We start from the raw sequence: 23,141 nt of genomic DNA, 5'->3' as shown, positions 1-23,141 counted from the left end.
AGTGTGAACCCAACCTTTGCACCAGTTTTTGGAGAACCATTAAGCAATGTTAAAATGGAAACAATAAACCCAGAAATAAAACTGGTGATAATAATATTAACACTTTTCAGCCCACTGTAAATGTGCTTATGGTCCTACCTGGTAATACATCACATTTAGTAGTTCTAGATATGTATGCCATATTGAAATACATCCAGAAAGGTGACAACAGAGATCCTCTTAATTGTTGGTCACCCTGCATAACGTCCTCTTTTGCATCCATTCCATTTTGCATCCATCAAATACAACTCAATTTTTCAGTGCAATGGCCATTCATATCTCACCTCTTGCTTCTCATTCTTCTTTTTTTTTTTCTTCCAGTAATAGGCTGTAACTACTTCCCAGGGCTTTTTCCTCAGAATGCCCATTGTGCCTAATGGTTAAGGAGCTCACTCACTGGGACAAATGCTTTAATAACATTCTTTCATTCTTCCTGCATCATTCCCTTATTCGTTATCTCCCTGTAATATCTACCTACTGTCCTAACATTATCTTAAACTCCTTTGGGAATGAATTCTTTCTTTTTATGCACTACTATTTCACTGGAAAAAAAGTCCAACAACCCACACAAGGAAGTGTTACTTAAGTAAAGCACATCTTAAATCATAGCCATAAAAGTAGTTAGGTCAAAGTTTCACAGTACCGCGTAAGACATTATTTAAAATACACTTAGAATTGCAACACCTTCTGTAACTTTCTTGATGAAATTTTTAATTTCCAACTTTCAAAAAAACCCATACACTTGACAATCTTTAGTAATATCATTTGCTTGCTCTGGAGCAGAGCAGAATGTGATATTCAGTACCTATTTATAAATGAATGACACATTCTAGTTTATTCTTAAACATGAAATGGTCAAGTTTTAACCAAACAGCATAGTAAAAAAAATATTTTCTGTGTTGCATTATTTATGATTCTTTCAACCTCAGGGATTCTACACTGCACTATACAAAGTAAGTTGATGTAATTTCGTAGTAGAAAAAACATCATTCATATATTCTTATTATGAATGAATTGCTCACATCTTCATTCTGCGAACTGAATAAACCTAAAAACCTATGTATATGTAAAAATTAAAACCTAGATGCTATGAGAAATTTCACACTTCCATAGAAACAGACTTCGAATTTCTGTTTTACAAAATATCAGTATGCTTAACCCTAGAAGAGTATGTGTGCTTACTTGACTTTAGGCCTGTAAATGTAATTTTATGTTAGTTTTAAGCGAAGGATCTGTCATATTAACTCACTATATTACTAAGATAATACTCAGTTTAGATTTCTTTTATAAAGTCACAAAGGCCATAAGATAAGAAAAAAACATTTAGGCAGTATTAGCTTTAAGTAACAGATACTTATTCAAAAATGTTATTGTTGTATTTCATTTCAATATATCTGCGTTTCCAGGTTCTGTACTTTAACAGTCTTAGGTCAGCAGTTTGTTCAAGCTGCTGTCAGCCTAGGTTTGGATTGACCCATCAGTGGGAGTCTGGAAGCTAGACAGTAAAAGAACCGAGTGCTCAACATATTCCAGTGGCAATCTCCTGTGAGAATGTCCTCAATTTCTGAAAACCTGGTCTCAGCTCATCTGACACACTGTCCCCACCTAGCTTCCATCCTATCTAACGACTTGAAAGGAAAAACTGAGTCTTTTATTCTCTCTCAGGTTTTTGTGCATTACACTGGGTAATGCTGGTAAATATTTTTTTTAATCTCAACATTCTTCACTATCCAACTCCCTCTCAAATATAAGGTAAACAACTGTAAACCACACTATGTCACTAGAGGTTTCTTGGCCAAAATCGGATCTTTAAAATCTGAAATATCCATTAGCTTTCAAATAACAGATTCCATCCTCAGTCTGTACTCAGACTAAGGCATTTAAAAGTTAACAGCATACAAGTAATACCAACTATTTTATAAATTAGGATACAATCCATCACAGCTTTATGTTTCCTGATTTTTGTCATGTAAAACTACATCATCACCAACTAATGTGTAGCTCACAACAGCCCTGACAAAAACATACAGAATTCATAGGTTTACAAGCCTCTCTGTAAAATAAAACTACTTACTGAAGTGGACACTTCATATAATGCCATTTTCAACACTGCACATAACATTCAGCCAGTTCTTTCACTTCCTACATCTGGTTCTCAACTATAAGTTGAACTGCTAGGAATGTAATGCATTCTGCCTGAAAGTTAAAAACATATGTCTTTACAACTACTAAAATACTGCACTAAAAAATGTTAACATCCTGCCCATTGTTGTCTTGAGCTTTGAGATATATTATCACTAATAACTTATCAAATTTCAAAGTTAGCTGAAATGTGAACAACAATTGTACATTTAGCCAGGTATGATGGATTAAGTACTTTAATACAAGAATCTCAGATACTGAACTGAAATGATAAAACAGGATGATCATATTTATAGCATAAATGTGTTTATTGGCGTATTTGTACTCATAGTATGAGAGCTCATAAAGCAGCATTTAAGTTCATTAATGTAGATCTGTTGGAAAACTGATATGTAATCCATGCCTAAGGAAGAGGAAAAATACTCCTTTGATTTTAAAGGAAGCTCAGTGAATTCACAATGTCTGCAAGGAATAGCAGAATTGCTAGCAGAAGTCAAATGCCTACAGAACATAAAACCTGCTCTTTGTTGCAGCAGGTCTTTTCATGGATAAAATACATGTAAAAATCTGTTCAAAATCTATCTTTTCATATTACTTTACAGATTCTATCCTTATCATGAGATAGATATGGATTTCAGAGTACATCCTACACTGCAAAATCATCCATAATCATTAGTGAGCAACAATATAGCAGGCTGTTGATCTATCTTTTTCTATACCTGGGTGAATATCATGAGCAGGCCCTGGGGAGTGTCCCATGGTATTATCTGCAGCATCATGTGGTGACGGGGCTGCCTGGAGAGGCTGGAATGCAAGGCAGTCGTTCAGGATGTCCTGGTCAATCTCTGAGCTTGATCGCAACTGAAACAGAAGAGATAAAAAAGGAGAAAATATTATAACATGGACCAAAAAAAAGGAAATAAATCACAAAAATCCTTAGACACGGAAAGTTGTAATGAAGAAATGTTGAGTGGTTAGAGAAAGAAATGGAGCACAAGCAGAAATCTTCTCTTTTAAATCCTGGTTAACATCCTTCCATTACAGCAGGCATTTTTTGAATCTGAGGGAAAAAACTCTCCCAGATGCTTAACAAGACTGTACTCAGAACAAGGGCTACTTGTACCAATAGGACCTTGGACAGATGGACTTGAGTATGTTTTCTTGTCATACACTGCAAAAGAGAGCAGAGTACCCTGATTCATGGATAATGGAGATTTATCAAAAGTCTGATATCTCTTTTATCAGCAGACATTTTCCTGCTGCTTTAGTGGCCTTAACTGGCTCACTGAAGGACCAGAAAAGCAAAAGTGGAAACAAGGGACTGGGAGCAAGCAGCCAGGAGTGGTATCATTCAGGATGGAAGTGGTACAACTTTATAGGGACTAAATTGTCTCAAGATCACATTGCTAAAGTGACAATGGAATAAAAATAATCCCAAAACCAAAATGAGGAAATGGGAGAAAGCCTACTGCAGCACCATGACACAAGGCTGTCCTAGATGTAATGCAAAACTGCACACCTGAGATGGATGCTGCTGCAAGCTGCTGAAACTGATGCCTGTCCCAAACCCCTGCCAGATGTTACTGTTATATATAACAAAAATGTATTTGTTCCTTACAGCCACCTTGGCTCACAGTCTGGTGTGTTCATTTAAAAGCATGAAAAATGAAGGTCTGTGCTTATATGCACGTGGACCACTGCAGTGGCTGTGATGCAAAAAATATCCTGACCTGTCAGCCATTACGATGAAGAGATAGTTCATGCCGCATGGTAACAGTAACTAGAGCAGGTAACAGTAACTACACCATAACCTAGCACCTCTAACAAACTCCTAAGGGGAGGAAGAGCAACAACAAGGGAAATTCCTGTTCATCCTATACTCAGAAATGAAGAAAAAAGGGTAAGAGTGAATGATTCTTAATGCAAGTCTAGAAAGACCCATTACTGTGCCACAATATGCTGATAATCATTCAGATGACTTCTGATGATATGTGTTAATATAAAACTGTTGCAACAGAGTGGAGAGTTGGTCTTACACATGATAAGCATGTGAAGTAGGGTGGCTGTAATAAGATAATATGCAGCCTATGATACCTATGCACAGACTGTGCATGCTGTAGATTATTTGTTCTCTTAAAAATTTAGTCAGTTATTATTAAGCCTGAAGGTAGACTACCTTTGTGACCTTTTTTTTTTTTTAATTTCTAGAATTTATTATTCTAGAATTGTAAGGGGAGGGAGGGAACATAAAGAGGGAGAAAAGGGAGAAAGGGTTAAAGGGAGAAATACCCTGACAAATGCTTTTTATTTATTATTCGTATTTACAATCTGTTATAAGTACAAATGTTTCTTCTGGTGTAGCATGTATAGTTGTCTGTTATTATCCACTAATTATTCTGTTTTTACTGTTATCACTAGTAACATTGCTTTTTCATGAAATTAAGTGCATGTGAAATCAAATGAGAGATAGATCCAGATTCAAATTCTTATCAGTTACACTATTAATGAGCATTATGCCACTTAAATTTCTATGGAATCTAATATGAAAACAAAGACTAAAAAATCTGACTTCTATAAAAAAAATCAGGATTCTATCACACAGAATACAAATTTTCAGAGGTTGCCTGTCTAAAGTTGCTTGTGCAATTTTTTTGTAAGAAACTGATTAATTTTCTGTGATCAGATAGCACCCATATGGATGAAACAGTGAGCAGAAAAAGGAAATGAGAACTAAGTATTAACACATTAGTTACAAGTATTAAATAGCAGCAACAGCCTATTTTACCCACTTTTGTATTTTCCACTGTCCAGGAGGTTTGTTTTGCATTTGAAAATCCTTTGATACTGAGAACAAATCTATCATGACAACCTCTGCTGACCTGAATTTTCTGGCTTGCTCAATAGTCCATGTTTATAAAAACAAACAAAACCCAGGATCAACAACAGAAAACTAAAATCAGTGAAACAAACACCTGGAGACAGCTGTGATCTGATTTCTGAAGATAGCTCTTAATCCATGCATTGGTTATTATTGATTCATATTTACAACTACAAGGGCTAGAAACACAGATTTTATAAACTTACATACACATCTGCATACATGTATATTAAAATAATTTTAGAGTGACAATATATGTATTTAACATGCATATAATGAAATTTCCTGAACAAGAAGTGGGTATTACACTGATTTGTGCAACTGCAGACACACACTGCTAATTCAAATTAACACTAAAAGTACTACTGTAGGCCTTCTATAAAACCTCCCCAGATAATAGGTGCTGGGAATAACTTTCCTTTACTGCAGGATATGTATGCAAGTTGCTCTTTAAGAATAATTACTGTTGCACCATTGGAAAAAGTAGGAAGCAAGTGGTAGAGGACCTCTTATCTACTCCTTAGCAGATCAGGAGCAGAAATGGGTAAGCTTTCTTTAGCAGAACTACCCATTAAATCACAGTTGCTTCCCAAACTAGACACAACTGAAAAATTCCTTTCCCCACCATTACTGTTTTCTCTTGAGAGAGACAGTAACTAAGCTTTGGTTGCTGCGTCCTCCTCCCTCTGTCATCTAAAGCTCATCCTCTATGCAATGTTTTTCCAGATCTTTCCTCTGTACCATTAACAGGGCTGGCATTAGCTGTGGCCTTTTTGGAAAAAGATAGACTGTAAAAAACAGACTCTCGTTCAAATATGGCTGATCAAGGGATTGTTTTTTCCTGTAAAGACATTCAGGGTAAAAAACCACTCTATATCAGTGAAATATTTTTGCATATTTTACAGAAAACTTTAAATAAAAAGTTTTATCTGAAACCAATATTTTACATTTTGCCAAGAACAGAGTTATGATTTTTCTTTAGTATGTGAAGAAACACAGAACAGACAATGAAAAGACAGATGATGTTAAAAACAAGCAAATAAAATAACAATGCATTGCATTAATTAAATTTTATCTTGTTAAAAAAGCTATAAATGAGAAATAATAATTGACCAGATCTAACTGCTGCAGTTTGTTTCTTGCTTTGCTCTAAATAAAATACATTTCTTTTCCAACTTAGACTGTAGACTTATCAACCAGCTGTAGAAGACAGTTGACTCTCTTTGGCTTCTGTATAAATCACATGCCAGTACAAACCTGCCAGCATCCCGGCTGCAATACCTTGCTTCCCCCATCATCACCTTGCTTTCACTGTGATCACTCAGCTGAGTACCAGTGCAATCACACTGGGACTGAAAACTTGCCAATCTGTTTTTGAGAACTAGAAGGTTAGAAAGTTACCTTGTTGAATGATGAAATCAGTAACTAACAGTTTTGCCATGCTGAGCACAGACATTCTCTGTGTTCTCTAACGTGGCCCAAATTTACGGCTGACCAAGGTGCAAGTTAACAATCAATTGCTCAGCTCACTTATAACTTGCCTGTATGACATATTTGTTTTAAATAATAGATTTTCAATTTTAATAGCTCAGTTGTACGGTAGACTCGTGGAGTTTTGTATTTGGAAATTTGAGACATTCCCATTATCAAAATGAGACATTTTTTTCTAATACACAAAACAAATCACTGTCAGTCATGATTTACAATTGTTCTACTTCTGTAACAACCAACTAATGTTTATCAGCTTTCAGAACAATGGATGGAAATTCTACTCCTGTACATTTTAGAGATGATTAAATAATTACCCAAGATTAAATGATACAAGCAGAAGTAATTAGAAGGGAGTAAGATGCCACATTCTTCAATTCTCAATTTTATTATATTTGAGTACAAGAAGTGTTGTTGATATGATGCATGACATAATTCCAGAGAAAATGTCTCCTTAAAAGATCATTTGTTTTATAGTTCTCTATATGACTAGTGTGTCCTTTATCTGAAATCTACATGTTTTTTGTACAACCTGGCTAGTTTCTTCAGCATTATTCCTGTTCAAAAGAAATCATGTACCATCAAGGAAAACGTAAGAAATGTGTGTTTATGAATGCACCTAGTCAGAGGAGAAGTAGTTTAGGATGTTTCAAACAGTATCAGTTTGTTTCCAAACCACATAAAATAGGATCTCAGTAACTTCAACACCTGTCTGCATGTACTCAGATTAACTCTAGTAATTCTTCAGCACAGTCCAGACTCATCCAGTCATTCAAACATGTCAGTTATGTCAACAAATTACAGCATTTTAAATCTTGCTTACATGAAAGCAGGCTTAATGGACTGTATGTATGCTGTACACCTAGTAGGGTATTTCTATATGCAAGGGTGACATCGGTTATAGTCTGTTTATTTTGATGTAGGTTAGATCTGTGTCTGCCATGTATAAAGCCTTCAAAAAAACCCTAAATACTGCTATATATCATTGAGAGGAATTGTTTTACACTAACTGTAGCAGCCTTATAAATGTGGTTTTGTTTTCATTATAAAGCTAAGGAGGAGTTTCTGTTATTCACATAGTCTGTGAATAGTTTACTAAGTGCCATTTGTCAAGAAGAGAGTAAGCCAGTAGTCTTCGAATCATGAATTTACTGTCTGTAAATTAAGTTGGCACAGGGAGAGGGAAGCATGACCTGTCTACATAGAGCTACATGTTGTACTAGTTTTTCTTAAGGAGTAGACAGAATTTAATATTTGCTTGTACAGTTAAACTATGTCTTGTTAGCATTATGACATTGACAGTACACACATATGACCACTAGAAAACTACAAGTTCAGTATGAATCCATGCTATGTGAGTGCTTACTCATATAATAGGTTTGCTTACTAGATCATCCCGTTACTCATGCAGATCAGCATCAGGCTCCAGTGCTTTCCTGCACAGTATTAGACATTTCTGAAAACAGACAATAAAAGTATACCCTTGCTAAAAGTTTATGCTTGCTAAGTGTTCTAATTCTTGCCTCTGGAGGCTACAGACATCTTGGGACAAAGAAGCAATGCAGACAGATGGGATTCCTCAATAACCTTTATTTCTAGTGAGTCATCTGGGAAGGATTTTTAGAGAGCCATAGCATTCATTGTTCTTCCAATTGTCTACCACAGCTATCAGATATGTGTGCATGCTATTTTCATCTGCTCTTACATTCTGTTTCAATTAAATGTTTGGCCAGGAAAACACAATAAAAATCAAGTTACACTAGCTAGCCTATCTGCACAGTAGGGATGTTAGGTTCTATAGAAAAAATAGTTACTTTTGCTCCTCTCAGTGTTTAATTACAAACTTTTGAGTTCAAATACAAAAATAGCTTCCATCTTTGTGACCTAGTGTAAATCAGGAAAACATACCCAAAATGTTTTTCAGCCTCTTGCATTAAAAATCAAAAGGACTTAGAACACACACAATCAGCTAACCAGCAAATTTCATGTCAAGAAGAAATTCTGATTTTGAAGCTATACTACAAGAGGAAAACACTGTTACATTAAGACTAATAACAGTGAAATCAATCCTGGCTTTTTTATACATAGAACAGAGAGTTTTCTTTTGATCTGTAGTATCTAATACGAGGAATAGTTCAGGTTATTGCCTCATTAAAATTATAGAGAACACCGCAAACACCATTTGAAGAGGAAAAAATTGCAGCTGAGACAGTTCTGAAAGGAAACTTTTTATTCAAAGTCAAACAGAAAATCTTACTTGAAAAAATGGAGGTATAGTTTGAGTAAGATGTATTGTAAGTGGCCACTTCCTGAAATAAACAAAAAGCTTCTGCAGTCATAGTTCTGTTGAAAACTGATTATTATTTTGCTCTACATATTTGGAAGTAATCTGTTTTAATATAGAAGACTCCTGTGAATGCTCCTTGTTGTGACACCCACTGTCTTGGAGAAGTCCACATTTTCACAAATTTTGCTTTCATTTCTTTCTCACTCTAGTCAGAGCTGAAAAGCACCATACGGATGCATATGCATGCATGCACACACACACACACACATTACCTCTCTCCCTGTCCCATATCAGATTCTATCGAATCTGAAAACATGCAACTTACAAAAAATGCTACCTACATTATACCTATGACCCTTCCTATTCCTCCTCTTTTTCTTGCTGTTCTAAGAGGTTTGGAGAGGCTTTTTTGTCTGAACAGCAATCTAAGAGCTGAGCTGTGCCATTCAAAAAGCAGGAAAAAAATCACTCTTTTGTGCCAGACTGCTTTGGAGATATAGCTAGTATATGATATCGCTAAACATCAGCTTTTCCAGGTAAATGCAGCCTGACAAAGAAACCACTTGTACTGCAGAATGATTTGCTTTCCCTTTATGAAAATATATCTGTTTGGCAAATTTTCACTTCCTGAGTGGAAAAATGTGGAAAACAAACAAGTACTTGTCCACCTGGTCCTTCATTTACTACAGACATATTTTTTCCCTGTCACAGGTTACCAAAAATTGCCATGACAATCTGTAGATAACATGAACAATTGTTAGTATACAGAAACAAAGATTTTTAGATTTCACATTCTTTTTCCAAACTCTGAAGTATCCTTTATATAACACTGCCTTTCACTTTAAATATTTGATTTTGCGTTAATCTCCACTGGAATTTAAGTTCACGCGTGTACCAGTTCCTACAAGGAAAAACTCATCTGTTCAGAATTAATACCTTGATTAGAGCCTAAGACTAGAAATGGAAAAAAATTGGCAGTTTACTAGTAAGAGATCCAAATTACTAGCCTTCAGGCATACTGTTTTTACTCTAGCAAAGACTCCTTAGGACATCCCCATACAGTTTCATCCACTGTGAGTTTCCAATTTAGTGTGTTTCCTGGCTAGATAATGATGTGTTGTGATGTGCTGGCTGCACTGGCACTGCTAGCTTTCAGAGCTCCTACATCCTCCCATTTATTGTATTTCTGTTTCTCGTTGGGTTTTTAGTTATGAAAGCCCTAATACAGCTTACAGTACAGTCTCACAAACAACTCTATCAGCAGATGGGTCAGAGCTGAGCACTATGGGGAGGAAACAAATGGGCAGATGAAGGTCCTCGTTATACAGAGACTGCCAGTGAAGCCAGTATATCATTGCTTCAGAAGTAGTACTGAGGACCCCAAAATCAGTACTTGCCAATGCAGCCCAGCTGCCAATACCCATCCCCAGCAGTGTGAAATCTGCGTGACAATGATGGATGCAGAGAAGGCCCCAGCCTGGAACAGGGAAACTCAATGAGGACAGTCTTAAAGACTTGAAGGGTGTTTGGGCTGCTATCAGGGCTATTAACTTCAACATCTTAGGCATCTTTTACACAGCTTCAGTCTTGCTCAAATACTGATGATGTTTAAGTAGCATCATGGACAGGATAGCACATTTAAACCCCAGACTGAAGTACAACTGGGTAATGAGAATTATAGAATCATAGAATCATTTAGGTTGGAAAAGACCTTTAAGATTGAGTCCAGTTGTAAACTTAGTACTGCCAAGTCCACCACTGAACTATGTCCCTAAGTGCCACATCTACACGTTTTTTAAATACCTCCAGCAATGATGATAACCCCTTACCCAGGCAGCCTGTTCCAATGCTTGACATCCCTTTCGATGAAGAAATTTTTCCTAATATTCTGCCTAAACCTCCACTGGAGCAACCTGAGGCTATTTCCTTATCTCTTATATTTCCTTATCTCTTGTTACTTGGGAGAAGAGATTGCCACCCACCTCACTACAACCTCCTTTCAGGTCATTGCAGAGAGCAGTAAGGTCTCTCCTCAGCCACCTTTTCTCCAGGCTAAACACCCCCAGTTCCCTCAGCCGCTCCTCACAGGACTTGTGTTCTAGGCACTTCACCAGCTTCGTTGCTTTTCTCTGGACATGCTCCAGCACCTCAATGTCTGCCTTGCAGTGAAGGGCCCAAAACTGAACACAGTATTCAAGGTGTGGCCTCACCAGTTCTAAGTACAGTGGGACGATCACTTCCCCAGACCTGCTGGACACACTCTTTATGATGCAGACCAGGATGTTATTTGCCTTCTTGGCCACCTGGGCACACTGACAGCTCTTAATCAGCTGGCGGTTGACCAACAGCCCCAGGTCCTTTTCCACCAAGGCAGCTCTCCAGCCACTCTTCCCCAAGCCTGTAGCATTGCATGGGGTTGTTGTGACCCAAGTGCAGGACTCAGCACTCAGCCTTATTGAATCTCACACAGTTGGCCTTGACCCATTGACCAGTCTGTCCAGGTCCTTCTGTAGAGCCTTCCTACCCTTAAGCAGACCAACACTCCCACCCAACTTGGTGTCATCTTCAGATTTACTGAGGGTGCACTTGATCCCCTCATCCAGATCATTGATAATGACATTAATCAGAACTGGCCCCAGTACTAAACCCTGGGGAACACCGCTTGTGACTGAGTGCCGGCTGGATTTAACTCCATTCATCGCAACTCTTTGGGCCTGGCCATGCAGCTAGTTTTTCACATAGCAAAGAGTACACCCATCCAGACCATAACCAGCCAGCTTCTCCAGAAGAATGCTGTGGAAAATAGTGTCAAATGCTTTTCTAAACTCCAGGTAAACATACACAGCCTTTCCCTCATCCACTAACTGCATCACTTTGTCATAGGAGGAGATCAGGTTAGTCATGAAGGAGCTGCCTTTCATAAACCCATGCTGACTGGGCCTGACCACCTGCTTGTCCTGTATGTGCTGTACGATGGCATCAAGATGGTCTGCTCCGCCAGCTTCCCTGGCACCGAGGTCAGACTGACAGACCTGTAGTTCTCTGGATCCTTCTTCTGGTCATTCTTGTAGATGGACGTCACATTTGCTAACTCCCAGTCAAGTGGGACCTCCCTGCTTAGCCAGCACTGCTCATAAATGATGGAAAGTGGCATGGTGAGCAATTCTGCTAGCTCCCTCTGTATCCTTGGGTGGATCTCATCCAGCCCCATAGACTTGTGTGTGTATAAGTGATGTAGCAGGTTCCTAACCATTTTCCCTTGGATTATGGGGTCTTCATTCTGCTCCTTGTCTCTGACTTTCAGCTCAGGGCCTGGGTACCCTGAAAACAACTGGTCTCATTGTTAAAGACTGAGGCAAAGAAGGCATTAAGTACATCAGCCTTTTCCTCATCTTTTGTCACTATGTTTTCCCCCACATCCAACAAAGGGTGGAGATTCCTCTTAACGCTCCTTTTGTTGCTAATGTATTTAGAGAAATGTTTTTTTGTCTTTTACTGCAGCAGCCAAATTAAGTTCTGTCTGGGTTTGGCCCTACTGATTTTCTCCCTGGCATAATCTCATGACATCCTTGTAGTCATCCTGAGTTTCCTGCCCCTTCTTCCAAATTTTTTTTTTTTTTTTTTCCCCTGAGCTCCAGCCAAGCTTTCTGCTTAGCCAGGTCAGTGTTCTCTCCTGCTGGCTTGTCTTTCAGCACATGGGGATAGCCCCCTCCTGCATCTCTAAGATTACATTCTTGAAGAATGTTTGGCCTTCCTGGACTCCTTTGCCCTTCAGGACTGCCTCCCAGGGGACTCTGTCAGTCAGGCCCCTAAAGAAAGAAGGGTTCCTGCTCTCTCAAGCTCACCTTCATGGATATGCTGTGGCAGGGAAGTGAAGACACACAAATGGAGAGAAGGATATTTGCTACTAAAAGTGAACCTGAAGAATACAAACTGCTATGGGCATGCATTGACAGTTGTTTATAGAGTTTTGAGACAATTTGGACATATTTTGGCACATGTGTAAATGTAATGAGGGTGACAGCATGTATTCCTTCTGGTGCACTTTTCAACACACCACACTGCTGAAGCATACAGGAGAACAAGTTCAGTGCAGAAACCAAGTGCAAGAAGGAATCATGATGTGAAGTAGCAAATGTTAACGTGAGAGTGAACCAACCATCTCCTGGTTATAACAACTGCCACAGCTACTAGAGCACCATGAAAACCATAGTGGGGCTTTTGCTGTTTCTTCCTCCCTGGAGAGCAGAGCTCTATATGCACCGCTGGCAAAACATATCCCTCACGGTGGAGCTTCCTTGCGAGGCACGCCTCATGCGTTCCACCAGAGTGCACATCGCTGCTGCTGCAGCAGATGGGGGGGCAGTCAGCCACAGCCAGTCCTCCATTGCTTTCAGGGTCTGTTTTCCTGTTTCTCACTGACCACACTCAAAAGAACTGGTCATTCGTAGTCTCAAAAGTTTTCCAACAAATTGTATGATTAAATTCCTTAAACACTGCTGCCTATTCCTAATCCCTTTTTGCCAACATCCCTTTCAGAGAAAATTGCTGCACGCCATGGTGCCTGATTTATATTTCATTTTGAAAACAGGAAGTAAAGGGATTAAAGTTGGGGATTAAAACACTTACTCTTTACTGCATTTTTTCTGCAGAATAGTTTCTTAGTTGCCATGGGCACTGCTCACTGACCCTTAGCCCCTGAATGCACTTCTTTTTGCATTAGTGACATCTCTTAAATGGACTCCATTGAGAACAAATGAGAGAAAATATCCTTATGTTCAACTGCTCTCAACGAAAGAAAATAGATTTGCTTCCCTTCCAATCTATTCACCCCCTTTTGCAGTTTTAACAGTCAAATCTAAACTAAGAGTTTGAATAAGGGCAAGTGAAACCTGAAAGACGCAGAAGCAAACTGGGCTCATACTGTAGGATATGTCTGTTTGATCCCCACAAGGCAGGTGTTCACAAACAGAGCAGTTTCTCCAGATTAATATAGTCACATAATGGACAATGTGACTAGTAACCAGCTTAGTGCCCGAATAACCTGCTGAAATACCAATGATGTAATGCCCTAGCCCTCCTTGGCTCCCTCTTTCCTCATCAATTAAACATTCTGAGTAAGACTAAAAAAGAAGTGAATTTATTTCCTGTAAGAAACACATTAAGCATTGTGTTTCTTGATTCACAAAAAAAGCCTAGTTCACATACTGAGAAATGAAAGGAAATGAAATACTGGAAATAAGTGTTGTGAAATTAAATAAACCAAAGATACTAGCTAAAGAAAGTCACCACACATAGTTTTCTATTCATATTCTTCACTAAAACTAAATGGTGGTGTAAAATTTTGTTTATTTCAAAAATCTTTAAACAAGCTGTTAGCTTCATCAATTGTGCAGTAAAATCAACGTGTGGTCACAATAAAAAAGACTGCTTCTGCTGTAGAACAATGTAAACAATGAACAATCAAGAAGTGTGCAGCCCTATAAGAAGTAAAAGTTCTGTATTATTTTGCTGAAGGAATAATGTATTTGCTGACATGAGCCACAAAAGACAAAGGTAGACAAACTCTATAGAAAACTCCATGTTAACCTGTAATGAAAACACTCGTATGTCTTATTTCCAGAGAAATACTGTTCAACAGGAGAATGTCACTTCTTTAATCATTTGGGTTTTTTACTTTTCTCTTACTGTTTTCATTGTAATATGGACAGATTTATATACATTATACATAACAGGACTCTGAGAATAGGTGAACTGTTACAAAAGGGATATAAAATCATGAGGCTTCAGAAGAATTCAGTTACTGAGATCTGCATCTGAAGCTGGAGATTTTATATCCCCCTTATGCTCATATAAGGGTTGCACACGGCAGAAAAGCAGTATCTGCAGGATCATTACTAGTTGTGCAACACGGCTTCTGTAAAGTCCCCTCAGTTCAGGTGGGAACCCTGGTCAAGGTCAGCAGAAGTTGCTCTGCAAGGCAGTTCCAGGAATTGGTTTGGTTAGGTAATCCATATACTTTTTGATTATTTCCAACATACTCCACACCTAGTGTAGACTGCTTTGCTCTACTAGCCTCTAGGTACAGTCCAAAGGAGGGATGGATATGGCTGAGGTGTCATACAGCCTGTTTCATCTCAGCAGTGCAGTGTGGCACCTTTTTTCTTTATTGTAATCAGGAAAAGTACTCTGAAAACTTCCAGCCGTTGCTAGCTGATTGTTTTTTGAAAAAAAGTGCAACCTACAAGAAGTAATGCACAAATAGCAGCAGGATTAGAGAGATTCCAACTGCCAGTTCTTTATTCCTCCTCAGCACAATAACACCTGAAAACATCTCCTTCCAACCAGATATCACAGGAACAAATCTTGGAAGAGTCCCTCTTCAGTGGGAGAATGTTTTAACAGCTCCCGAAAAGCCACTGTTCAGCAATCATTTTACAGTTGACTAATATGTGTCAAAGAGGAAGATTATTAGGCAGAAATGAACCAATCTGGAAGTCTGTGCACACTTCCCTTATGTTCTGAGGTCTCACCAGCCACTTCATTCCTTAGTGATTTGGTATCTGTATCATATAAACTACAATTCAAAAAATCCCTCCACCAAGACAACTTTCAGAAATGTCCTTTGGACCACCTTTCCCAAAGCTATGCCTCCGTGATATTTGCCTTCTGGCAGAGACAGTACAAAAACTCTGTCACGGAAAAAGCCAGAAAAATAGACACAAGCACAACTGCAGTGTTAGACTAGGACTATGTACAAATCAAATAAATAAATACAGAGCAAAATATAGTTAAGACTAAAGATTACATGATTTAGCTGATCTATGCTCCTCTGCATAGTATTGAAAAATCCTGTAGAGACTAGGAGTACCACTATGTTATGCATCTGCTGAGGTGTTAAGCTATGTGGTCAGCTGAATCCATGCACGGGTTCCTCAAGACCCATTTGAATGAGCTAAGATGATGCAGGTTTGCAAGAAACACACAGCTTTCAGAGGCAATTGTTGGGTAAGCATGCAATATCTCCAGGGCCTGTCTGTATAACCTCTCTGATCCATAACTAATTGACACAGCAAACTAAACACATGGTCTGAGCACTGTTAAAACTGCCAAAGAATCCAAGAATAATCAGCTGAAAGATGATATGATTTGGTATAAATTGTCTTTCAGTTCAAAGCCCAGACTAGGACTTTTACATTCCCTTTTGCTGGTCCTGTTTATCTGAACTGCTCAAGTTATCTTTTTCTTTTTTCCACAAAGATGGAGCTAACCAGTTGCATCCTTATCTATTACACTTGAATTAAATGGAAACAATCTTTTCAATTTTTTTTATTTTTTTTTTTTTTGGCAGAACACACTGGCTTAAAGAACTATTATACATGACAACAGTTGTTCACTGGTATAATTACAGATCAAATTAAAACTATATCTAAAAGCATAGCCGCTTTATTGTTCAGATTATAAGGTAGATGTTACCAAAGTGATCTTGTCCTTGCCAAACAGCTGTATGAAATCAAAGCAATCTTTTGTCCTTTTAAAAAATTATCTCTTATCTGTTTGCAGATACACTTTTTAAAAAGAGAAAACCTTTAAAAAACATTGCAGATGTTCATGACAAGATCTATACAAAGCTCATGGAGGGTTCATTCCATTCACAGTGGGACCTGTACTGTGAAACTTAAAAGTGAATTAAATATTTTCTTTAGATTTACAGACACAGACTTCTTCAGCAAGACTCCTCCAGAAATAGCAAATTTTTCATTGTATACTTGTATGAAAAAGATAATCTTCTTAGACTTACACAAGACAGTCTGAGTGCTAGCTTGGACAACAAACAGATCTTAATTAACAGCTTAATGGTACACTTTCTATATTGGTTTCAAATCACTGGATATATAATAGTGCAGGATCTGGATTTTGTTAATGATACATTGCATAATTTCATTTTCACCAACTTAAAAAGGCTTACAAACTAGAAGAGCTATGAATTCTTTTTTCCAAATACAGTATCAGTTCACAAATGAAAGAAATTTTCTGTTTACTGAAAACACAAAGCATAACGAACTGAAAATAAGCTCTACTTTTGTCAAATAGTGCCCTATTTTTTGACTAGTCAGAGACTCCACAGGATGAATCCAGGAACAAAATTATGCAATCCTGTTGAAGATACCAAAGCTCTCAACTGTAGCCTTCCTTATTAAAGCCATTCTACAAATAAGAACTATAGGATTTAACAAGCATGATGATTCACATAGACAATATTTCTACCACTAACAGTTGCATCTGATAGTACAGGCTGGCAATTTTCAGAGCCAGTCTATACTCAGAACAAAAAGTATCAATGCATAAATGGTCTTCAGATATTATGAAGTCAGAAATTAGTGTTATGTAAGAAGAATAAATAATATGAAGGTTAGAAGTAGATAAATACCTGTCTCGCTCATCCTTCTGTTTTCCTAACCTTTTCTTCCGATACTCTGCACTTCCACAAAGCAAACCAAATAACTATATTTTCTTGACTGTGTATTTGAAAAAAGAAATGAAATAGCAATTTCAACCCATGAATTTTTCTTCCTTGTCCTTTCCTTTCAAAAATCCTGCATGTTCACCATTGATTCTGGGAAACAATCAGTTTAGACTGTTACAGCCCCTCTTCATATAGAAGCTCCCAGTTCAGGAAGTTACAGGTAAAAACTGTGTTTCTCTTCTTTTTAGAGTTTCTCAGAAGGAAAGAAAAAAACCCACTCATTTCTCTTTCTGGTCTTTGCCTGCCTTGAAAATGCATGGAAGACTGAAAAAGCTGAACAGTTGTTAGGTAATTATTGATATGAGATGAAAAGCAAAGGTAAATGGTTCATGAGAACCTAAATGAGGTTCATGAGGTCCAAGCTAGACGAAGAATAGCAAATACACAGCATGTCAAATGTTTAAGTGGCATTTGCCTGTATGTACAATATGCTTTTTAAATTGACAGTTTAGTTGAACTCAGCTTATGAAAGCATGAAGGAAAGAAACAGGGCAAAAGATGAGAGAATTTAGGAGTATCTGGGGTAGAAGAAAGTCCTAGGACTTGTCTTACCACGGCATATGCACCTCAGCTGCCTACAGATGTTCAGTTTGGGTTGCATATCTTGAAGACACAAAGTTACAAAGGTGGAAGATAGAATAAGAAAGGAAACTGGAAAAGAAAAGAGTTACAAAAATGGAATGAGAGAAGGAAAAAAGCAGGGAGGATACATAAATTAAGGCTATTATTTTAAAGTATCAATTTAGAAGCAGATGCTTCTTCCAGATCAGGCCCAAGATCCATCCAGACTGCCTGGAATTATATACACTGTGTATACTAGCAGCTGGCATTTCAGAAGAAAGAGTGAGAAACTGCAAATAAGCAGTACAGAATAACCACACTATTCCTTAATCTTTAGCTTGATGCTGACTTCTATCCTGAAGCATGATCTTGAAGCACCAATATCCCTTGTAAATCTCATGTTTATTTTTTAATGCTGTCTCATTACCCACAGAAATATGCAGTTCCCTTTGAATCCCACATGGCTCTCAGCTTCCATTATATGTTGCAGTAATAAGCACCACATGGTACTGTTAAATTTATGAAATTTTTTAAGTTTGTTGTCCTTTCAAAGTTGAAAGTAGAATACGACTAAGAAAAAGGAACTGTAGCCCAGAGGCATGTTGCACATTAGCATTCCTCTCAGCACCACTTTATGCTCTCATTTTGGGTGCTGTCTAGTTTTCTATCACAGACTTCCCTGCTTAGAAGGAGCTCTGTCAATCCTCCCCAAGGGAAGATGAAATTCAGTCACAGTCAGCAACTTTTACTATTTAAAATAAGATAGCAAGCACTGCTTTTTATCCCACCAAAATATTTTAAAAGGATTGACTGAATATTATGATGCATAGATTATAACAAATTCTTTGCTAGACATTTTCAGCCTCTGTTCCCAGGTGTTTACATGGTATTTGTGTACATTTGCCCTCATGTTTATGAAGAATTTTAGAAATTACACAAAGATGATTAAAGCAGTTCTACTCTTCTGCTTTCATTTGAGAAGAAAATGAAAGTTGACTGTACTATCCCCTAAATTGCTTGCATTAAATGTATTTGTGCCGGGATCTTCTTGGTCTTTGGTATTTCATCACATTATCTGGAGACATTCCCAGTTAAATGTATTTGATGGATGGCCAGAGGCTGGGGTTTGGGAGGATAAGGGGAACAGTGTCTGCCTTACAAGATTTGTAGAGAAGGCATTTTTGCCTTACATGGTAAGCTATAAACATATATCAACAAAGGTTGCTTAAAATAACTCAGAGATGGAAATTTATCTATATCACATTGCATAATCTGGCCCCATTTTAGAGGGCCAAGAAAGGGGTCAAAGCTTTGAAGACAGATCTAGAAAATCTGCACCGAAGTCTCAAAGTAATGTTTAGCACAGCAAGTAGCTAATTCCACTGTTATGAATATACTTCATCCTGCTATTTTTAGTCTATGCGACATCAAAGACACATTTGCAGGTACCGTCTTGGAGAAACAGCAACTTAAGTCACCACAATAATGTCACTTGGTGTGTAGGGGGAGGTTAAAAGGAGGATTAAAAGCAGTCAGGCAAGATACAATAAATGAATCCATGACTAACAGGGTGTGACAGCAAAGGGTTTCATTCTTTTCAACAGAATAGATTCCTAGGGCTGGAAGTATTACTCCACTGTGCCCTTACCACCTTGGAATTTTTATGGTTATTTTTGATGAATTCACGTTTTTGCAAAGAGTTTTTGACATTAAGCCAATTTTTACTTTTAATTAAAGCCATAAATAACCTTAATTCTGCATTAAAAGGTTTATTGTTTCTTACTTTTTATTATTATTACTTAGGGAAAATATTTCAAATACCAAAGCATGACGTTGGTTTGCAATTACAAGTTCTCAAAAGTCCAGTAACTATGCTGTAACGTATAAACATTATACATTGCAAACTTTATCCATGCTTTAAGTATCTGGCTTGATAGATGCCACAATTTTTCTTTTCTTTTTGTGGAGGTTTGGCTTATTTCTCCTTCCAAATATCAACATATCTCAGGTGACCAATGAGCAAATAAACCCTTATTAAACAGGGATGTAAATATAAGAAAATTTAAGTCCATAATGGACTCCTCACAGAGTCAAGTGGGGAGTAAAAGAGGCCAGGTTTAAACTGTTTGGCACAAAGAAGGAATGGAAAATGAGCAAAATCACACAGTGAATGAAATGCAGGAAGAAAAATCCCACATAGTATTTCCATCTGACAAAATGAGAGAAAGGAGATAGATTATTTCACTGTCAGTGACAGTAATGTTTCAGTGCAGTCTAACACCTGCATTCAGGTCCATTATGCCAGTACTAGTTGAGGCATCACACACAAATTTCTTAGAATGCAACATCTTGACAGGCATTTACTTTATATGCTTCTAAAAGTGTCTCGGTGGCTGAGTATCTCCTGGGATAGGCAGGACAGGGCTTACAGACCCCTTTGGCAGCCCTGCCTGTGGGCAGCATGCACAGGAGCAAGGGAGTCAAGGTACTGCTTATTAAGGTGAAAATGAATGCTTAGTTGCTTCATCTCTGATACAGGAGTGGGTACTCATAAACTTAAAGGAATTTCCTCAAGAATACTACAGGGTAGTACCTCAGAGGCTGCCATGCAGGTATCTGCTGCCATGTCCTGCTTCAAAAAATAATTGAATTTGTATACTGTAGCTTTAAAGAGTGCCACTTAGTGCTTCCAATGCTCCAAGCAATTTTTTGCTACCTTCTATGAATGGCTGTGCATTTTATTTTAAAACTTCTAAACTATTACTTGTTTTACATGGGACTGACATCTCAAAGTTTATCTAGCCCTATACTAGTTCATGTATGTTTCCCTTTTATCAGGACCACCTTCCTTTAAAATAAAAGCTTAGATTTTTATCCTTAGTGATCTGAACAATCTATTGACATAGTGCCAGTGATTAATAGGAAATAGGATGAACAATGCTCGGAAAAAAAAAAAAAAAAATCCCTTAGGTTGCAACTCAGCTCTTCAAAGATACAAACAACTGTTGACTCATGGACTTGACTTCCACAGGGAAGCAGTATTGTGAAATGTCTTGGTATCTGGAAGCATCTGCCATATGGAAATAGAGCTTAATCTCACATACTGCCATCTGCCCTCAAAATCCATCTTTCCATCTGAGACTGGCTATGTAAACTGGATTTTGTATTACTATGTATTTACCAAGTGGCAGAACTTCAAAAACAAAAATTTGTGTTTTCAAAAATTATTTGCCTCATTATGTATGCTTAGTGATTATTCACCACATCAGAAAATAAAAAGCATTAAAGCCAGGCAGCCTCATTAAGTCAAAGATGAAATTGTCATCTATATAAGAACCATATTGATTATTTTCCATTAATGGTTTTTCTAATCAACAGTCTGAAATCAGCACAGGTACTTGAAGACACATTGAAACGTCTAATATTAGAACACTGACTTCTCCACATAAGCTTTAGACCATTTAACACAGTAGAAAATTTACCTTTTTTCTGACTTGTTGGTCTTTGGAAGAATGGCCTTTCACATGCTTTCTCAGGGAACTTGGATCTGTATATCGTTTAGTACATCCTGGAATCTGACATGCATAAGGTTTCTAAATCAGAAAGAAAAATAATAAATCAGTTACATCACAGCTTATTTTAACTCAAGAGAATATCTTCTGAGCCTTGGGATGCTGCAAACCACATTACTACAGAACACACATGTTGTACATTATCACAAGCAGAACGCTTGGTAATTTATTAGAAAGGAAAAGGATGAAAGCAAGGCTTATAAGGAAGACAAATCAAAGGAAAGCTTTCATTGTGGCACCTTTCACTGTTACCTTTTTTTTTTGTAATCAGTACAATGAATATTGCTAGTTATACTCACAATTCTTCCACCCTCAGAGCAATCTTTGACTTAATCAGAAAACATATTCTTTAGAATCAGGTAAAGAAACTGCAGAAAAGGCCCAGATAGACTGTTTAGGATTATAGAAGAATCTGCTTCAGAAAAAGAGAACAAGAAAAACTGTTAGTTGACTACATTACAAAGAGAGCAAGCAAAAACTAAAGCAATCCTTGAATACTGAAGTTTCAAAAATATTACACACAAAAATATCCATTTTAATATGAAGTACAAGACAAACTCCTTTAGCTCACATTTTTTAATAATGCATGTCATTTTAGAAAGATACTACTCCTGTAATACCTTTCTAGTTTTCTTAAAAGAAAGCCCAATAAATCTAACTCATCAAATAAATATATAGCTCTACAAATCTCTCTTTCTGCCTATTCTAACCTGTCTCTCCTAAGACTTGTAGGTCCACAATACAAAGTATTACATAAACAATAGGTCCAATCATTTTCTGGAATTAGCTATTTTGTAATTTAGCCATTTCAGTTTCACAAAGTGTTTCCAAAAACACCTTGTCCAAATGATTAAGTTACCAGCCATACTATGGACTATTTGAAACGGGCAATTTAAGTTTTGTGACAGCCATTTCATTCAAATGCCATTGTTCTTGTTTTCTTTCTGGACTTCTGCTCTTTAGAAATTGCTTGTCTCTGACAAAATACAATCTTTTGTTATGAAACAAAAGTTTCTTAAACAAATCTCAGCTGTGACTCAAATTCACAAGCAACAATTTGTTGGTATGAACATTTTTTGATTTACATTATTCTTCCTCTCTTGACTTTCTGGTACATGTTCCACTGAGTTTTTGTCAGAGAATAGCAGTTACTATCACAGATGTCTTCTGTGTCTTTGCACAGTGATGTCATGTTCCCTAGAGATCAGCTAAGTGGGAGAATTTTACTGCCTCTCCTTGCAGCAAATCCATGTGGACTTTTTATCAACTAGTTTGGCCCATCTTCATTCATGCTTGCATTACTGGGTCACTTCAGAAACAGCTGAAACAGCTGCATCAGATACTTGTTCCTTCTGTCTCTAGGGTTATGGGCTACCTGCTGCCACCAAGCTGGAGGAAAGGAGCACACAGTCTAATGTACAGGGGACTGCAATGGGACTTCTGCTTCCTTACAGTGTCCAAATGTGTCCTCTGGTGTTTGGCACGGTCACTGGAGTTGCTGAAAGTTTTCTGGCAGCCAGGATGCTGACAAAGGTACGGCTTTTCACCGGTATGGCTCCTTAAGTGAATCTTGAGATTTTCTAGTCTGGAAAAGGCTTTCTTGCAACCCTCAAACTAGAAAAGAAAAAAAAAAAAAAAAGTATTTGA

General features: G+C 37.6%; 1 protein-coding gene across 3 annotated transcripts in view; it reads right to left on the bottom strand.

The window, feature by feature from the left end:
* The window catches only part of GLIS3 (GLIS family zinc finger 3), a 173,689-nt gene that overhangs the window by 27,409 nt on the left and 123,139 nt on the right, over positions 1–23,141 (bottom strand). For 2 of the 3 annotated variants that reach the window (XM_074932333.1, XM_074932331.1), the window contains exons 4-6: positions 22,947–23,108; positions 21,405–21,515; positions 2,901–3,042 (exon numbers count right to left, since the gene is read on the bottom strand). In XM_074932333.1, coding sequence (XP_074788434.1) covers positions 2,901–3,042; positions 21,405–21,515; positions 22,947–23,108 — 415 coding nt within the window. Of the gene's footprint in view, positions 1–2,873; positions 3,043–21,404; positions 21,516–22,946; positions 23,109–23,141 lie in introns of all 3 variants that reach the window. The other variant, XM_074932330.1, reaches the window with a different exon arrangement.

The sequence above is a fragment of the Athene noctua genome, chromosome Z, assembly GCF_965140245.1.
Source record: "Athene noctua chromosome Z, bAthNoc1.hap1.1, whole genome shotgun sequence".
Lineage (NCBI taxonomy): Eukaryota > Metazoa > Chordata > Aves > Strigiformes > Strigidae > Athene > Athene noctua.
Note: the sequence above shows the minus strand (reverse complement) of the source record. Positions and strands in the feature narration are given on the sequence as shown.